This window comes from Staurois parvus, unplaced genomic scaffold (genome assembly GCF_062004578.1).
Source record: "Staurois parvus isolate SC_StPar_1 unplaced genomic scaffold, SC_StPar_1.0 ptg000556l, whole genome shotgun sequence".
Lineage (NCBI taxonomy): Eukaryota > Metazoa > Chordata > Amphibia > Anura > Ranidae > Staurois > Staurois parvus.
In genome coordinates, this window is record NW_028318352.1 from 1,856,726 (window position 1) to 1,872,506 (window position 15,781).

The following is a 15,781-nucleotide window of genomic DNA, read 5'->3' on the forward strand; positions in this document are numbered from 1 at the left end:
TGTTGCTCACTGTACCACTCTGTACATATATACAGTATTTAATCGTCGGATATTGGGGATCACTCTACCACAGTGTACAGATATATAGGGAATTATTTACTAAAATTGGAGGGTGCAAAATATGGTGCAGTTCTGCACAGAAACCAATCAGCTTTCGGGTTGAACAAGCTGAAGTTAGAAGCTGATTGGCTACCATGCACAGCTGCACCCGATTCTGAGTGCCCTATTGAACCTCCCCCATATTGATCATCAGCTATGGGGTCCCCTCTCCCTTCTGAGTACTGATACATACTGATCACCACTGTGTGAGGACCACAATGTTGTGCACATTTTTGAATAGCTTGCACAGGGAAATAAAATCTATCTATCTATCTATCTATCTATCTATCTATTTATTTACTTAGAGACTTTCTAAATGTGTCTCCAATGCAATTGTTTGATGTAGTATTGACTTGCTAACATGACCAACAATTAGTACCTTAACCCCCAAATATCAGCTTAATTTGAAAATGGTTATTTAGAATGCTAAACTAACCATTTCAGTTTCTGAGCCTCCTTATACAGATTTATTTACACACACAGCAAACAATTTAGTACAATTCAATAAAAAAAAATTTATTGAAACTTGTTGAGACTTTGAAAATAAAATACAGGGGGAAACAATACCTATGAAACATTCATTACATCGTACATATATAAGTATGTATGTATACCTTCATATATTATTAGCCACAGAGCTCAGGGAGAAGCTGTACACAGACCAGCAGGTAAAACATGGCAGGGTCACACCGAGTTACTAAGAACAGGCTGAAATGTTCAGTAAGAAGCTGCCGGCTTGGGTTAACTCTTTCACGTCTTCCTATCAGTGTACACACCGCAGCTGTCACCTGCCCGGTATACACCCTACATGTGAACGATTGGGGGGAACACCCCTAACCATGCACATGGTCATACTGCAAACACTGTGACTGAAATGGAAATGATCCGAACTCCTTTTATTTTTTTCTCTCTGTGCCACTCATGGTTTTGTTTTGCTGTCCCTTTGGCACCCAATAGGTTAAACACACGCCAAATAAAACACAATTCGAGCCTTATTTACAAAACTATGTACAATATAAATAAATTAAAAGTTTAATAGTCAGAATCTGTCTTCCTATTTTATGTACAGGAGATACCAAATAATTACATAAATACTTTTTTTTAATAGTTGCCTCCCTTAGATAAACATTATACCCCGTTATTGCATTTATGTGTGTGTATGTATGTATGTATATATATATATATATATATACACACATATGTTACATATATATATATACACACACATACACACACAAGTATATATATATATATATATATTTAGATAGCATATGTGTGTGTGTGTGTGTATATATATATATAAACTTATGTTTGTATGTGTGCACGCAAGATATATATATATATATATATACACATACGCACACACGTTACATATATACACACATACATATTTTTTATATATGTATATATATATATATAGTGATGCAGTAGGGAGGGTGGGTTTGCTCATCCCAGATTGCCAAGCAGGATTTCAGGGGTCTAAGCAAATGATTCATCAGCATGCAAGCAGTGGGGCTTGAATAGCACAAAATGAAAACAAAGACAGTTTTTCTTCCTTTAAAGTACACTAATAATTAATATTATGAATAGCCAGAGCTGGCTCTATGTATAAATTACCGATATTCAAGTTTTTAGTGCGCAGTGATTGTATGTCTACATGTTCTCTGCTTACACCCCATAGAGGTATTTGTACTAAACATGCAGGTAAGCACTTGTCTAGTCGGGGGCTGGATAGTGGTGGGTAGAGGATACCTGGATATGATGTGGTTAGCAGCTTACAAGCAACCCCCTTCTGCTCCCTCCAGTCGGCTAGCTGTGGACTGAACATGTGTGCATATAGTGACTAGGGCATGGCCGAGGTACGGATCATACAAAGTGCAATGAGAAACCGAGTTTGGAATGAGACATCAAGCTCATCGTCATATCCCCCCTCCAGATACACACAAAGCCAGGCCATGGAGGCGTCAAGGGGAGCCACTTCTTGATCGCTCCTGCTTGGAGTCCAGTCCACTGACCAGGCGCTGGATGTTTTGCAGTTCACTGCTGGCCTCCTTGTCTGGACACAGTTTAGGGGATAAAGAGACAGATCCAGAGGACAAGGTTGAAGATCTGCTGGTAAGTTCAGAGTCCAGAACCGCGGAGGCGGGGCTAGGTACCAGGCTGGGGCCCTTTCCGTCTATGGTGCCATTGGGGAGTGAGTGGAGGGCAGTGGTTAGGAGGCTGCTGCTCTCAGGGATAGGCATAGGGAAGGAGTAGGGGTTATACCTCAACCTGGGGCGCACAGCATTCAGAAAGGGGTGCCTGTGGACAGCAGAGGACGCTGCAGCAGCTGCAGCCATGTATGTGTAAGGATAGGAGAAGAGTCCTCCAAAAGGGGACATGGCCAGGCCCTGCAAAATACAAAAGGGTACATCAGTCATTAACAGCCACAGCTATCACACATAGAAGCAATGATCATACAATCACAAAACCAGTGCGAGATGAAACTACATTATTAATGCTATGTATAATGGAGTCTACCCAAAGAAATACTCTAGTGAATGCACAGAAGAGGTCTGGCCTTTTTTTTAGCAGCCAGAATACAAATCGGTGTCTGGCAATGAATGGAGGTCAAAGTGTACATAATTCATGACACATAACACATGAATTAAACCGAGAGATCTGTGAAAGGTGAGCAGATGAAAGAGAAAGAGTGATCGCTCGGGTATACACAGGTACAGGAGTGGCCATATTGTCGGGAAAGGCTAATTCAAGCTGCAATAAACCAAAAATGTTATCTATTGTAGCTTAGCTATTCTTAAATGTCGTGGCTGCATTCGTTTTCGGGTGTTTTAGACTTTTTTTTTCACCTGTGATCTGAGTAGTAATACACTTCACTTCCGGTCTTAAGCTGGCTACACATTCTACGATTTTTGTGTTCAATTTACTTTCAACAATAAGTGCAAGGGCCTGTCTGATTGCATACAATTTGAGAATGTTTAGGTTTGACATTATATTATGTGGTTTTGGAAAATCTAAAGGAAATTGTAGAAAAAAAAAAATTGTATAATGTGTAGTCAGCTTTAGGGTGTCTCCACCCCACTGGAAGAGCAAAAGAGACAACTTTGGAGGGAAGCATTGCAGTCTGGGGTGAGTGTAGTGTTCTATGTACCAGCAGATTGATGGGCTTGACTAACAAAGAAAGCAAAATGTTTTTCTTATCGGGAGAAAGATTTTACATTAATGAATAAAATCGGACCATAGTAAGCACCTTTGTCAGTGGTAAATGGTTTGTCTCAACCTAACTGCCGCTTTCTGGACAGCTTGGTCTGTTAAAGAAAGTTGGAAAGTAACAGACTTAATGACCAGATCACCAGGTGAAAAAGAAAGAAAGAAAGAAAGAAAGAAAGAAAGAAAGAAAGAAAAAGAAAGAAAGAAAGAAAGAGAGAGAAAGAAAGAAAGAAAGAAAGAAAGAAAGAAAAAAAGATACAAGGTAAAATACAGGTACAAAAAACATCTACTTTACATAGATCCACAGATAGCAAATATATTAAGATAATAGTGATATATAGATGTGTACTGGGGGAAATAAGAAAGAAAGAAAGAAAAAAAAAAGAAGAAAAATAAGTAAAGAAAGATAATATATAGATAGATAATAGAAAGATAGACAGATAGTCGAAGTAATTTACTAAAAGAGTAAGAAAAATAAGGAAGAAAATATTCAGCTACCAGGTCTAAAAATTGGTAAAAATGTTTGTTTTGGGGTTACATAGCACTTTAACCTCTGGATAGTGGACAGAGAAGACGCGGGTTCCTGGTGCAGGTAGAAGCCTATGTAGAAAGGTGTTGGGACTTTTCTGCTCTTAGTACATCAGTAATGGCAGGTGAACCTTTCTTCTCAGCTAAGGATTTTTAAAAGTGTGTCTTCTAATACATTTAGGCAAGTGCAAACCTTTTAGGCAATACTAAATATGTGTGAAACAGACATAGCCAAATAATGTCTGTGATAGGAAATGTGAGCCTTCTGAAATTTGCTCCTCTCTGGTATATAGTTGCCATACAATTTTAGTAAATTTCATAAAGATTGAATTACCTGAGAGGCAAGAACATGCTGTTGGAGGTGGAAAGGTAAAGCTGAGGCTCCTGGTAGCCCTTGAGATGAGGAGGCCATCACTGTAGACTCTAGGCTGTTCATTCCTGATGCAGCTCCTGAAACGGAGGCTAACAATGGGCTCATGCCAGTGGCCATGCTGGAAAATGCCCCTCCCATGGCAAACTGGCTGGGGTGAAGAAGTAAAGGATGAGAAGCCCCCAAGGGGTTAAAAAACTGCTGCCCACTTAAGCCAGGAGGGAATCCAAGGTTCTGTAGATGGGTTTGGCTCAGGTGGTGGGAGCTGCTTTCTGTCTGCACAGTCAAGGGTGGGAAATGCTCCTTGGAGTGTTTGGGTTCATCCAGTTTATGTGACTCCCTGGTGGGACTTTTCAGATCCTCCACACTCAGGACCCTGCCACTGGAGGAGATCTGTGCCGGGCTGTGCCTAGAATCTGGGGAGTTCTTCTCAGTCCTGGTTGAGGAGTACAGGGACAGCTTTGAGGGACTCCTCAGCTCCTTTGAGTGTTCTGTGCTGGAGGTTGTGGTGGAGATCTTGGCTGAGTCCCCGGTGTCTGGGCCAGCTTCTTCCTTACTGTCATCCTCACTGTCCCCTTCACTGTCACACAGTCCTACAACATAGACATCACATCTTCAGCAATCAGTTACCATTGTGGACTACCTTACTATACAGGCTTCAGAGTGACTTGCTACAAATAGTTTTATCTGAAGTTGTGCATTCAAGTGTAGACAAAATTCCTACATTTCCCTTACACTTATTGGGTATTTAAAATGAAACCAGCTTGCCTAATTCATTAAACTAAGTGACTTTGTAAAGTGAACATAAATCAGACCAACTGTCAACGAAAACTGTTTCCTATAGATAGCAATGCAATGAAAAAAAAAAACAAAAACAGTAAATTTCCTTGAAGCCGTCGTGGGTCTAATTATAGGTTACTTCTCCAATCTCCTTCACGTCAATTATATCGCTCTATGTATCAAACAATCGGCGTCTCCTCTACATACATGAGTACTCCAGGTCATGCAGCTATAGGTAATCACCGTTACAGAAACTAAAATATTAGAATATAATGTTATATTGCCGAACATTAACGACAATTATTATTATATTTATGAACACATAAAATGGATTGTGTGAAGTAATGACTATTGGGCTGATTTACTAAAGGACATGAGAACCCCAATTGTGCGACTATTCACTTCAATTATTTGTAAACAGGAATTTGCTTTTTACACAATCGGATTATTTATGCGATTTATCGATTATATTTTGCAAAGATCCTCAACCAGTTTAGTAAATTGGTCTCTATGCCTGATCACAGATCGCGTTATTAGCCTTCATGGTAGTTAGCTGACGTTTCATAAAACCGTTTTATTCCCAATTATTCCTAAATGTGGATTATGGAACTAACTTCATCAACCCCAAAACCCCATGATGCAAGTGTACAAAATTAATTAGCATTTTTTTTTTGTTCTGGTTTGCATGCAGGCGGTTAAAGGGTTAATAGGACCGAGCCGCCAGCTTGTCCCGACTTCTTCCTGTTAACCCAGAGAGCCCCATTCCAAGCACAAGAAGTGGGATTAGCGATCAGAACGTTGCTATGAAGAGGGAGCTCTGAGTGATGGGGTTAATGGGAGATTAGGAATGTACCTTTAAGGTTTGAAGTGCCCACTGCAGATGCGGTTGGAGAGGAGGTCTGGGCAAAGCATTTAAACGCAGTCTGTTCACTGGAGGACTCGTCTGAGCTGCCATTATCTTTCTTCTGCTGCTCATCAAAGGCTCGCATGGACTGAAGGGTCAGTTGTTTCCTTGAGAAAAACAAATCGCACATTTTAATGTGTATAATTCCCCGCACAGAATATAAACAGCCAGGAGACAGAAGTATTTGACCTCTGGTTTAATGTCCTCACCACTGGAGACCTGGCAACCTCCGGCCCTCTGCAGAGTACAGGCCATAAAGATCACACTACACCTCCACACCTACCCTATTCTGCTGATTTACTGAAGGGAGGACAATATGTCATTAAATACATCCACATATATATATATATATATATATATATATATATATATGTGTGTGTGTGTGTGTGTGTGTGTGTATATATATATATATATATAGATGTATTTACTGACATATTGTCCTCCATATATATATATATATATATATATATATATATATATATATATATATATATGTGTGTGTGTGTGTGTATATATATATATATATATATATATAGATGTATTTAATTACATATTGTCCTCCCTATATATATATATATATGTGTGTGTGTGCGTTCTCTTGGTGTTAGGTTGGAGTTGATATATATATATATAGGTTGGAGTTGATATCTTTATGTTAAAGATAGTGAGTTGATGTTAGGATAAGGTGTTGGTGTTGATATTTATATATATTTCTCTTGATGTTAGGATAATGTTTTATATATATATCTTTCTCTTGTTAGGTGTTAGGCTAAAGTTGGAGTTGGTGGACTGGTGTAAATAGTCCAGAGTGCATATATGGATATATGTCCAGTCCAGCGACTCTTAACTTTATATATTCTTTCAATTACACAATCATATAATGTAATTCCTTCTTGTTTTTGTCAGAAACGTCAAGCGATTAGTAAATCAGCTCATATCCAAGAAAGGGGAACCAACCAAATAGGCAAAATTATGCAGATCTCACTAAATATAGCCACTGGAAAGGTTTTATTTTTTTATTTATTGCAAATATTGTTTATCAGATCCATGAAGGACACAAAACTGTTTAGGATTTTCGGAAGTAAATGTCGTTTGTCCATTGGTCTCTCCATGCATCTGTATATCTGTCTTGGTTTTTTGTTTTTGGTTCCCCAAAATATCTCAGTATTCTATATTTTTTTTTTCTTTCTCTCGGTAACTCCACCATCTATGTACCTGTTTAGGTAAGCCTTTATCTATCTGGATGTCTGTTTTTATATCTGTCTATACTTCCAAGCATATTCCTATTTGAGTATGTAATTATGTAGGCACTGGACTTTTATTCCTAAAAGTGCTCTCTCTCTCTCTACTCCTATTTATCTCTCTCTCTCTTCCTCTCTATATAAATCGTTATGTCTCTTTAAATCTATCTCTCTATTTATATATATGTCCCTATTTATCCCTTTATGTATATATCCATATTGCCTCTCTCTCTCGCCCCCCCCTCTCTCGCTCTCTCTCTCTCTATATATATATATACATATATATATGTGTGTGTGTGTGTGTGTGTGTATATATATCTCCCTATTTTCTCTGACACACACAAATACATATCGATATCCATAGCCTCTCTCTCTTATCTCTTCTTTCTTTCTCTCTCCCTCCATCCGTGTAGATTTCTTGTTCTCTGGGACTTGTAGTTCCACAGTATTTATTTTTTGCAGCTCCCTATGTACCTATGGTCTGTCTGTACATAGACACAGGCGCCTAGCTGAGAAATGTTACAAAGGGAGACAAAGTCATCTGGCAGTGTGGTTAGAAATCCAAGCCGTGAAATGGCTTCTATTAGGCGCTGGGGTGAGATGGCTGAGCTATGTGACAGCACAGTGTCATCCTGCCCTTTCTCTCTGAGGTGTAAGAAATTCTTGGGCACACATAGGTGGTCAGTCCCAGGGCAGCTCAATCCTAGGCACTATGCCTCTAAATCCAGCCATGGCAGCAGTGACAGGTCCGCATATTTCTCTGGTAGCCTTGATTTCCATCTTCTATATATAAATAGAAGTTTGCAATATTCTCTGGAGGTATGGGGAACACGCAGCGATTAAACAGTGGAGAGTTCCCCGAGTGTATGATGTCTGTTGGCTCAGCGTTTTATCTGGATCCGAAATAACATTTACTTTCATATTAATGGGACAGCCAAAATACGCAGCTCTCCCCCACCGTGTTTATTTTAACTGCCTTCGGTTTTATGAACAGATTTTCAAAACTGTAATTTTTTTTCATGGTCATTTAATAGAAATGAAAATTTCCTCGAAACTTTCATGAGGTTTGAATAAAATTAACAACTATGAAAGCAAACATCGATCTAAAATATTCCATGCTGCAGCCCAAATTCATGTAAATCTGACTGTGACTTGCAGTAAGAGGTTAATAATGGTACACAGAGCTGAGGACACAATGTAACGTCCCATCCAATGGGGTAACCTGCTCACAGAACAATGTAACCTGCTCCTAATCGCAAAACAATTGGAACTGCACAGATGCAAAAGAGCACCATGTTGTCTGATTCTAACCACCTCTACTACTGTCTTTTATATTCACAAAAATCAAGTATCAACTACTAATAATCATACCAATAGTAAATAACAGTCACTGTTACAAAATGATACTAACTGGATGTAAACAAACATATATATTAAAACAAAACAATATATATATACACACACACATATATATAAACACACACATATTGTGTGTGTGTGTTTTATAATTTATACAAATACAAGCAATTGCATATTGTAAAATATTATACATCATGTGCAATATATATATATATGTATTTATTTATATTACAGTATGTTCTTACACACACACATATATATATGCACAAAATACAGTAATTTCTATAAATAAATAAATATATTAGAAATAGATAGCATAGCTATATATTATACAGTATGTGCTGTATATATATAAATATTACAAAAAACCTATAGCAGGTATGCAGAATGGGATAAGGCTACAGTGATTAGATCAGCCTAGTCGAAATGAGCACCATGCACGATAATAAAGGAGTTAATCTTGCTATGAACTAGTAAGGACTGGAGCTTTATGCTGGTTAATACCCCCCCCCACCAAAAAAAAAAACACCAAATAAACAATCAAAGGCTGTCATAGACTCACCTTTTCTCCCTCCTTCCATTGCCTGTGTCACGGAAGCCTTTGGCAAACGGATTGTTATCGATTTTTAATTGGGTGATCTGGGGACAGAAAGTGGAGACATTGATGAAGACACAGTAGCCATAAAAGAACTGAATTACTAAAGGAGTCCTTTGCCCCCAGCAGCTGATCACAGTCAGATGTCAGGGTGAAATAAAAGAATGGCACCCTCCCTTGGCGGGGTATTTGGAGTCAGACTTTGGTGAAAAAGACACCTTTAGTAAATGACCCCATATGATCAACCGCAGAAAAAAACAGGACTACTGTAGCTTCTCACAGGCTAGCTGTCTTCTAATCGTTTCAGTACGGACAGGGTTAATTATTCACTGTATGAAGGTTTTGCCATCAGCCTAATATTCTGTAGAATGAAAGGCAAATCTATAGTAGCTGGAGAATTGGAGCTCTCTGTAGGGTGCTGGGGCTCTGCTTCATTAGGAACTTCTACTTCCATAGGGCAAATGTTTTTTAAATTATAAAGAGGACTGGGACTGTGATTGTGCTTGGAGCATTTGTTTCCAGTTATCCCCCCCCCCTAACTCCCTCACCCCCTTCCCTCCTCTTTCCCAGTCTCACCTTAGTAGAGCCAAGCCAAAGTCACTACATAATGGAGTTTTTTTTTAAACCACTGTATTCCACAGGGCTTTAGGTCAAAAGACAATCATGTAATGTACATTTCAGAAAAATATTAAACACATCTATATGCAAAACATGCTCTCCATGATCTCTTCAGAAATGACCGATATTTAGAACTGTAATATGTACATTTTACAGTTGAATGCAAATTAAATATGAGCTCTCAATAAAAGTATCATAAAAGAGCCCTGGCTGATCAGTGTTCTTTAAATCAGTTTAGAGAAATCAATAAATAGTACATTGTGGAACTTGAGGGGTCTATCAGACCAGCACAGCTGAGACTAAAAATGACCAACTATACTAAATCAGACACAAAGTCTGTATTAATATATAAAGAGTTTCTACTCAAATTGGGGTTTACTAGTTCAGAGTTTGCCATTTGTCTTTGAAGGGAATAATATATTGGGGGGGGGGGATAGACCTTGAAGACTGTTGCAAATTATGAAGTGGAAGCAGCACATGCCATACCCATAAAGGTGGTGCTGGGATGTCTCATTGAATGTCACTCAGACTCCCCTTGTCAGGGACAGATCTGCCCAGCAAAGGCTATATAACAATGTTAAACATCTCATAGTCTCCATATTGTTAAATATTTACAAGCAACACATGCATTACCACTTTGATCTTTCTCAGGCATACTTTGTACTGACGAAAGTGGAAAGTCCACTCTTTAAAGAGCACAACAAGCTGAGACACCGATTTTCTAAGTCCACCATACATTTAATGATGTGCCCTCTGTCAGATAAGATAGTCAAGGGTGGAGGAGGGATGGGGGAGGGGTGGTCTACCTTCTTGACTCTGAGTATCAATGCATAATAAAATCTTTGTGGAAAAACGCCAAACCACGTTGAATAAATCCCTATAAGCTTCTTACCTTATCATTCTGGTATGCAGTCACTGCAATGAATTCAGTCTCAGGGAACACATAGGTTCTGAATGTGCTGTAGGGGAGTTTCAAAATGTCATTTGCCCGCACTATGTGGAACCGGGGTTGGTATTTGTGCATTGAATTTAAAATGGTCTGCAAAGTCCAAGAAAAAAACATCACTTAACATACAACGACTTTATCGCTCAGATAATGAGGTGTATTTTCACTAAAATGCTACATTGTGAAAACCATAAAAAAAAAAAGCTTTGTGGACAAAATAATTCAACTAAAAGAACTAAAATACTAACAAACGTGGCCTGTAATTTGTAACATGGTATACATAGAACAATATGGCTACACAACTGAATAAAACTGATTGATGCATGACTCATTGTAGCAAAACATATTTTTAATTAATACGTGCCTTAGTTACACAAGTCCTTGTTGGCTAAACAGTTTAAAGTAAATAGCAAAAGTAATGAATAAATAAATATATCTATATATATATACACTATGCATGTCAATACAAAGCAATAAAAGTTTTCAATAACTCATCCAGGACCTGCACGTCTAACGACCATGTAGAAAATCACAAAGTTTTCTGCATAGTCTTCAATAGCAGAAAGCTTCAAATATATAGAAGTCCTAGATATACAGACAAGAAAGCACATATAAACCCTGTTATTTTTTTTTTTTACGCAGACTAAAAGGAACCTGACATAATTTATCACCCACTCTCAACTAATCAACGTGCTTATTTTATCTCATTAATAAGCCGCTTTCATCAGCTGGAGTAATAAAGCTATCAATTCCACTGAAGAGAGCAGAAAATTAATTTGCATCTAATTCAGCCATCGATTATATGTTTGAAAGCTCACACTTTATTATCTGTGTCACCCCTGCAGCCCCTGTGCGCACAGCGGCGCTTTCATCCCCCATTTATTTTACTAAGTTTACTTTTGGTGGCTCCGCTATAAGGAAAGGTAAAAAAAAACAAATGTTAAAAAAAAAAATAAGACACGAAATACAAAATTGTACTGCATAGACAAACAAGTCTAGTGACCAAAAAAAAGTTAAATTTCTGCAACAATATTGTTTTTATTTGAGTATAAAGAGAGAGAACGAGAGATAGAGATTGACATAAATGTGTGTGCTTGTGTATGTGTTCACATATTTTAAAATATATACGTGTGTACATGTGTATCTCAATTTATTATAATGAATATAGGTGTGTATATGTGTCTCCATATGTTATAACACATCTGTGTGTGTGTTCATTCATTTTATGTGTGTGTGTTCGTGTGCGTCTGCATATACTTTAATAAATATGTGTGTGTCCATTTATTATAAACCGTTTGTATGTCTCCATATATTATAATATATGTGTCTATTTATTATAAAACATATGTGTTTGTATGTGTGTGTCTCCATTTATTATAATATGTGTGTGTGTGTCTATTGATTATTAAACGTGTGTGTGTGTCTATTGATTATAAAACGTGTGTGTGTCTCCATATATTATAATGTATATGTGAGTGTGTCCATTTATTTTAATACGTGTGTGTGTGTCTCCATATATTATAATATATATGTATGTGTATATTTATTATAAAACGTGTGTGTGTCTCTATACATTATAATATATATGTGTGTCCATTTATCATAATACATATGTGTGTCTCTCTCTCTCTATATATATATATATATGTGTGTGTGTGTGTGTGTGTATGTGTGTGTATGACCATTTATTATATTACATGTGTGTGTGTCCATAAATTATAATATATATGTGTGTGTGTGTCCATAAATTATTATATACATGTGTGTGTGTCCCTGTATTATAATGCATATGTGTGTGTCGCCATATATTACAATATATATGTGTGTCCATTTATTATAAAACGTTTGTGTGTGTCTCCATATATTATAATATATGTGTGCATGTCTATTTATTATAAAACGTGTGTGTGTGTGTGTCTCTCCAAATATTATAATATATATGTGAGTGTGTCCATTTATTATAATACGTGTTTGTCTCCATATATTATGTGTGTGCGTGTGTGTGTGCATGTGTGTGTCTCCATATATTATAATATGTGTGTGTGTGTGTTTCTCCATATACAAGTCTCTATATAATATTAGATAATGTATAAATGTTATATATTGTGTAATATTTAACATACATTTTAAAAAGAAGTCGTGTCCTCTAAGGTAACACTTACAAATCCATGCTTATCAGAGATATTGTTGGTGAGTTTGAGTTTATGGAAGGTGACCACCTTGGACATCCATTGCTCCCCTGTAGCCGGGCTGTCCGGGTGGATGTACATCCTTTTGGGCATTTCAGGGTCAGCCTTCCCAGCCACCATCCAGCGGGAATTATGGAACTTATACCTGCAATCATCTGCAGCCACTATATCCATGAGTAGAATGTACTTAGCCTTCTTATCAAGGCCTGTGCATCGGACTTTAAAAGGGGGGAACATTCTCCTAGAAGAAAAGAAGGGCAAAGCATTGCAGATCCGAGTGCCACCACAATAAAACACAGTTATTTACATACATACAGACGTTCTGTCGGCGTTATAACGAGCAGGGTGCTATAACCGAAAGATCAAAGCCACTCAGCTTAATGGTTAACCTTGTCACTTGTAGTTAATGCTGCCTCCATTGCATGGAAGGAGTTAAAATCCAGTGTAGGCTCTGGTTATCTCAGTCAATATTTGACGCTGGTTTTCTGAATGAAAAGGGGAATAGATCAATAATATTTCCATGGCCAGGTTCTGACAGATCCCGGACTACGAAATTCGTGCAGAAGTCTGTACGAATGAGGAGGCCACAAAGTCCCAATCTGCAGCAGCAACTAACCAGGAAATGCATGACATCATAAAAGAGCCATCATTCTCCTAAATGTCCATACAGAACTTTAACCACCACAACAAACACACGTATGGGGCCATGCTCTCCCATTGCCTGCTATCTGCTATGTGGGGAAAGTCATAAAATTCGTTGCTTTTGGGAATTTAATGGTCACATAAACTATATATATGGAAGCTGACCCACAAAGTGCACAAATATCATTTTGTCGTTTAAAGACCACATACACTATATAGGTATATATCCCATATACATAAAGACTGACCTGCAAAAGACCACATGCACCACATATAAGTGGAAGTTGACCTAGAGAGTGCACAAATGTCATGTTGTCGTTTAAAGACCACATACACTGTATGAGGTAAAGGTATATATCTCATATATATATATATATATGTAGAGACTGACCTACAAAAGATCACATGCACCATATATAAGCAGAAGTTGACCTACAGAGTGCACAAATGTCATTTAAAGACCAAATACACTATAGGAGGAGGTATAATTCTATATATATATATATATATATATAAATAATCTCACATAAACATATGTAGGTAGAGACTGACCTACAAAGGATCACATGCACTAAACTTTATATAATATATATATGTATATATGTATATATATATATCAGAAGTTAACCTACAGAGTGTACATATGGCTGGGAGACCTTTATCCATCAGTTGTTGAAATGTAAAAAGCACAAGACCTCAAAGACCAGGTCAATATTTCCCAGGTAGTCTTTACTCCTTGGCAGGACAAGAGCAGATCTTTGAAGCGATAGGTGAAGAATTTCCATTCAACCCATGATTGTCTCCTAGAAGCTCCTCACTGTCTGCATTTGGAGTGTCTGTGTGAAGGTTTAGTGTTGGGGCCAATTAATAGATATTTAAAAAAAAAACAAAAACAAAAGGCTATGACTCACCTCCCAGATTTAGTGATGACCATCTCAGTCCCCCTCTTGTGGAACTGTTCCCAGAGATCCTTGGCTTCCAGATGAACTTTTGGATCATCTTCAACTTCTTCTTCTGGTTCAAGGGTTTTGAGAGGCCTCAAATGAGAAGCTGCTTGGTGACCCAAAGAAAAAGGGATGCCTGCCTCGGCGGCACCCACTAATTGATCCATGATGGGCTTGGCTAGGGCACCGGGAAGGGAAAGAGAAGCCCCATTGGGTGGCAGAGCTAAAGTTGGGAAGAAGGGAGGCTGGTGTCCAAGAACGGCGCTCATTGCAAAGTCCGGTGCCCGGTGGGAGAGGAATGGGTGGTAAGCCATGCTTGTCCCTGAAATGACTGGATCTCTCATGGATAAATTCATCCACTCCAACCCTCTGGATAGCTCAGCCCGGGACTTAGTCCACAATAAAGGGACCTTCACAGGTACATAATCAGGGCAACGAAAAGTCCAGGAAATTGCAAGAAAGGCAGCAGGCAGGCTGATGAGGAGAAGTCCAAGTTAAAGAAGGGATGGATGGAGTTTCCCAGGAAAATCAAAGTTAAAATCCCGTGGCTGAGAAGAAGCAGGGGGTCCCAGCCTCCCAGTCCTGGATCCTCTCTGAGCACTCTTCACTCCTCCAATGCTGCAGGATGGAAAGGTAACAACAGCTAATGACTAGCTAGGTGTGTATTTGGAGGTCCTCCTCAAGGTAGACTTGTGATCACCTCTTCTGGAAGGGGACAGGGTTGAGTCTTGCAGCCTCTCTGGGTGCCTTGATCCTGTGCTGGGAGGAAGATTCTAAAACAGTCCTGTGCAGGCAGAGGAGTGAAAGAGGCAGAGAAGAGAGAGAGAGTGTGAAAGAGGGGACACGGAAAGAGAGAAAATAGAAAGGGGGACACTGTGAGCTCCAAGTATTCTCAGTGTGAATGTACTCTCTCCCTACACCAGATCCTAGGGATGTGTTGTGGCAATGCAAGAAGTCCAGACCTAGTTGATTGGCCCTTTGACGCTTTTGGACCAATTGTGTGGCTCCATAGGCGTGGTTTTGACAGGTCTGGTGGATGGGGACAGGGTTGAGTTATAAAAAGAAGGTGTCGGAAGCTGTAACGTTGCAGCAAAGCATCACTACTACATAATGCCGTGTGAATATGTCAACATGATCAGATGGGAGGGGATAGAGCAGGAAGGTGTAGAAGGGGGGGGGGGAGAACAGAACAAGCTATTCACTGGCAGAGAAAGTCAGTAACCTCTAGGTGGCTTTGTAGGAAAGACAGAGAGAGAATAAACACATAGACAGGGGGGGGGGGGGGGAGGGGAGCAGCCTGTACACTGCATGTATCCACAGAGGGCAGGCTTTTCCCTCACACCCCATCTGCAGCTA

At 38.8% G+C, this 15,781-nt stretch overlaps 1 protein-coding gene across 1 annotated transcript; it reads right to left on the reverse strand.

The window, feature by feature from the left end:
• Positions 1 to 589: 589 nt before the first annotated feature.
• Positions 590 to 15,495, reverse strand: TBX3 (T-box transcription factor 3). The gene is made up of 7 exons (XM_089691233.1): positions 14,393 to 15,495; positions 12,813 to 13,080; positions 10,597 to 10,743; positions 9,054 to 9,130; positions 5,841 to 5,998; positions 4,172 to 4,800; positions 590 to 2,489 (listed from the first exon to the last, which is right to left on the reverse strand). Exons 1-7 carry the CDS (start codon positions 14,779 to 14,781, stop codon positions 2,064 to 2,066), a joined length of 2,094 nt encoding a protein of 697 aa, XP_089547359.1. The 5' UTR covers positions 14,782 to 15,495; the 3' UTR covers positions 590 to 2,063.
• Positions 15,496 to 15,781: the final 286 nt, after the last annotated feature.

Bases quoted from the DNA above. Each gene is read 5' to 3' on its own strand.
- TBX3 (XM_089691233.1), bottom strand. From the start codon at position 14,781: ATGAATTTATCCATGAGAGATCCAGTCATTTCAGGGACAAGCATGGCT. The intron at 4,801-5,840 runs GTACATTCCTAA...TCTATGTTGTAG, and splicing joins GGGCACTTCAAACCTTAAAG to GACTGTGTGACAGTGAAGGG. The intron at 2,490-4,171 runs GTAATTCAATCT...TGTATTTTGCAG, and splicing joins AGCATGTTCTTGCCTCTCAG to GGCCTGGCCATGTCCCCTTT.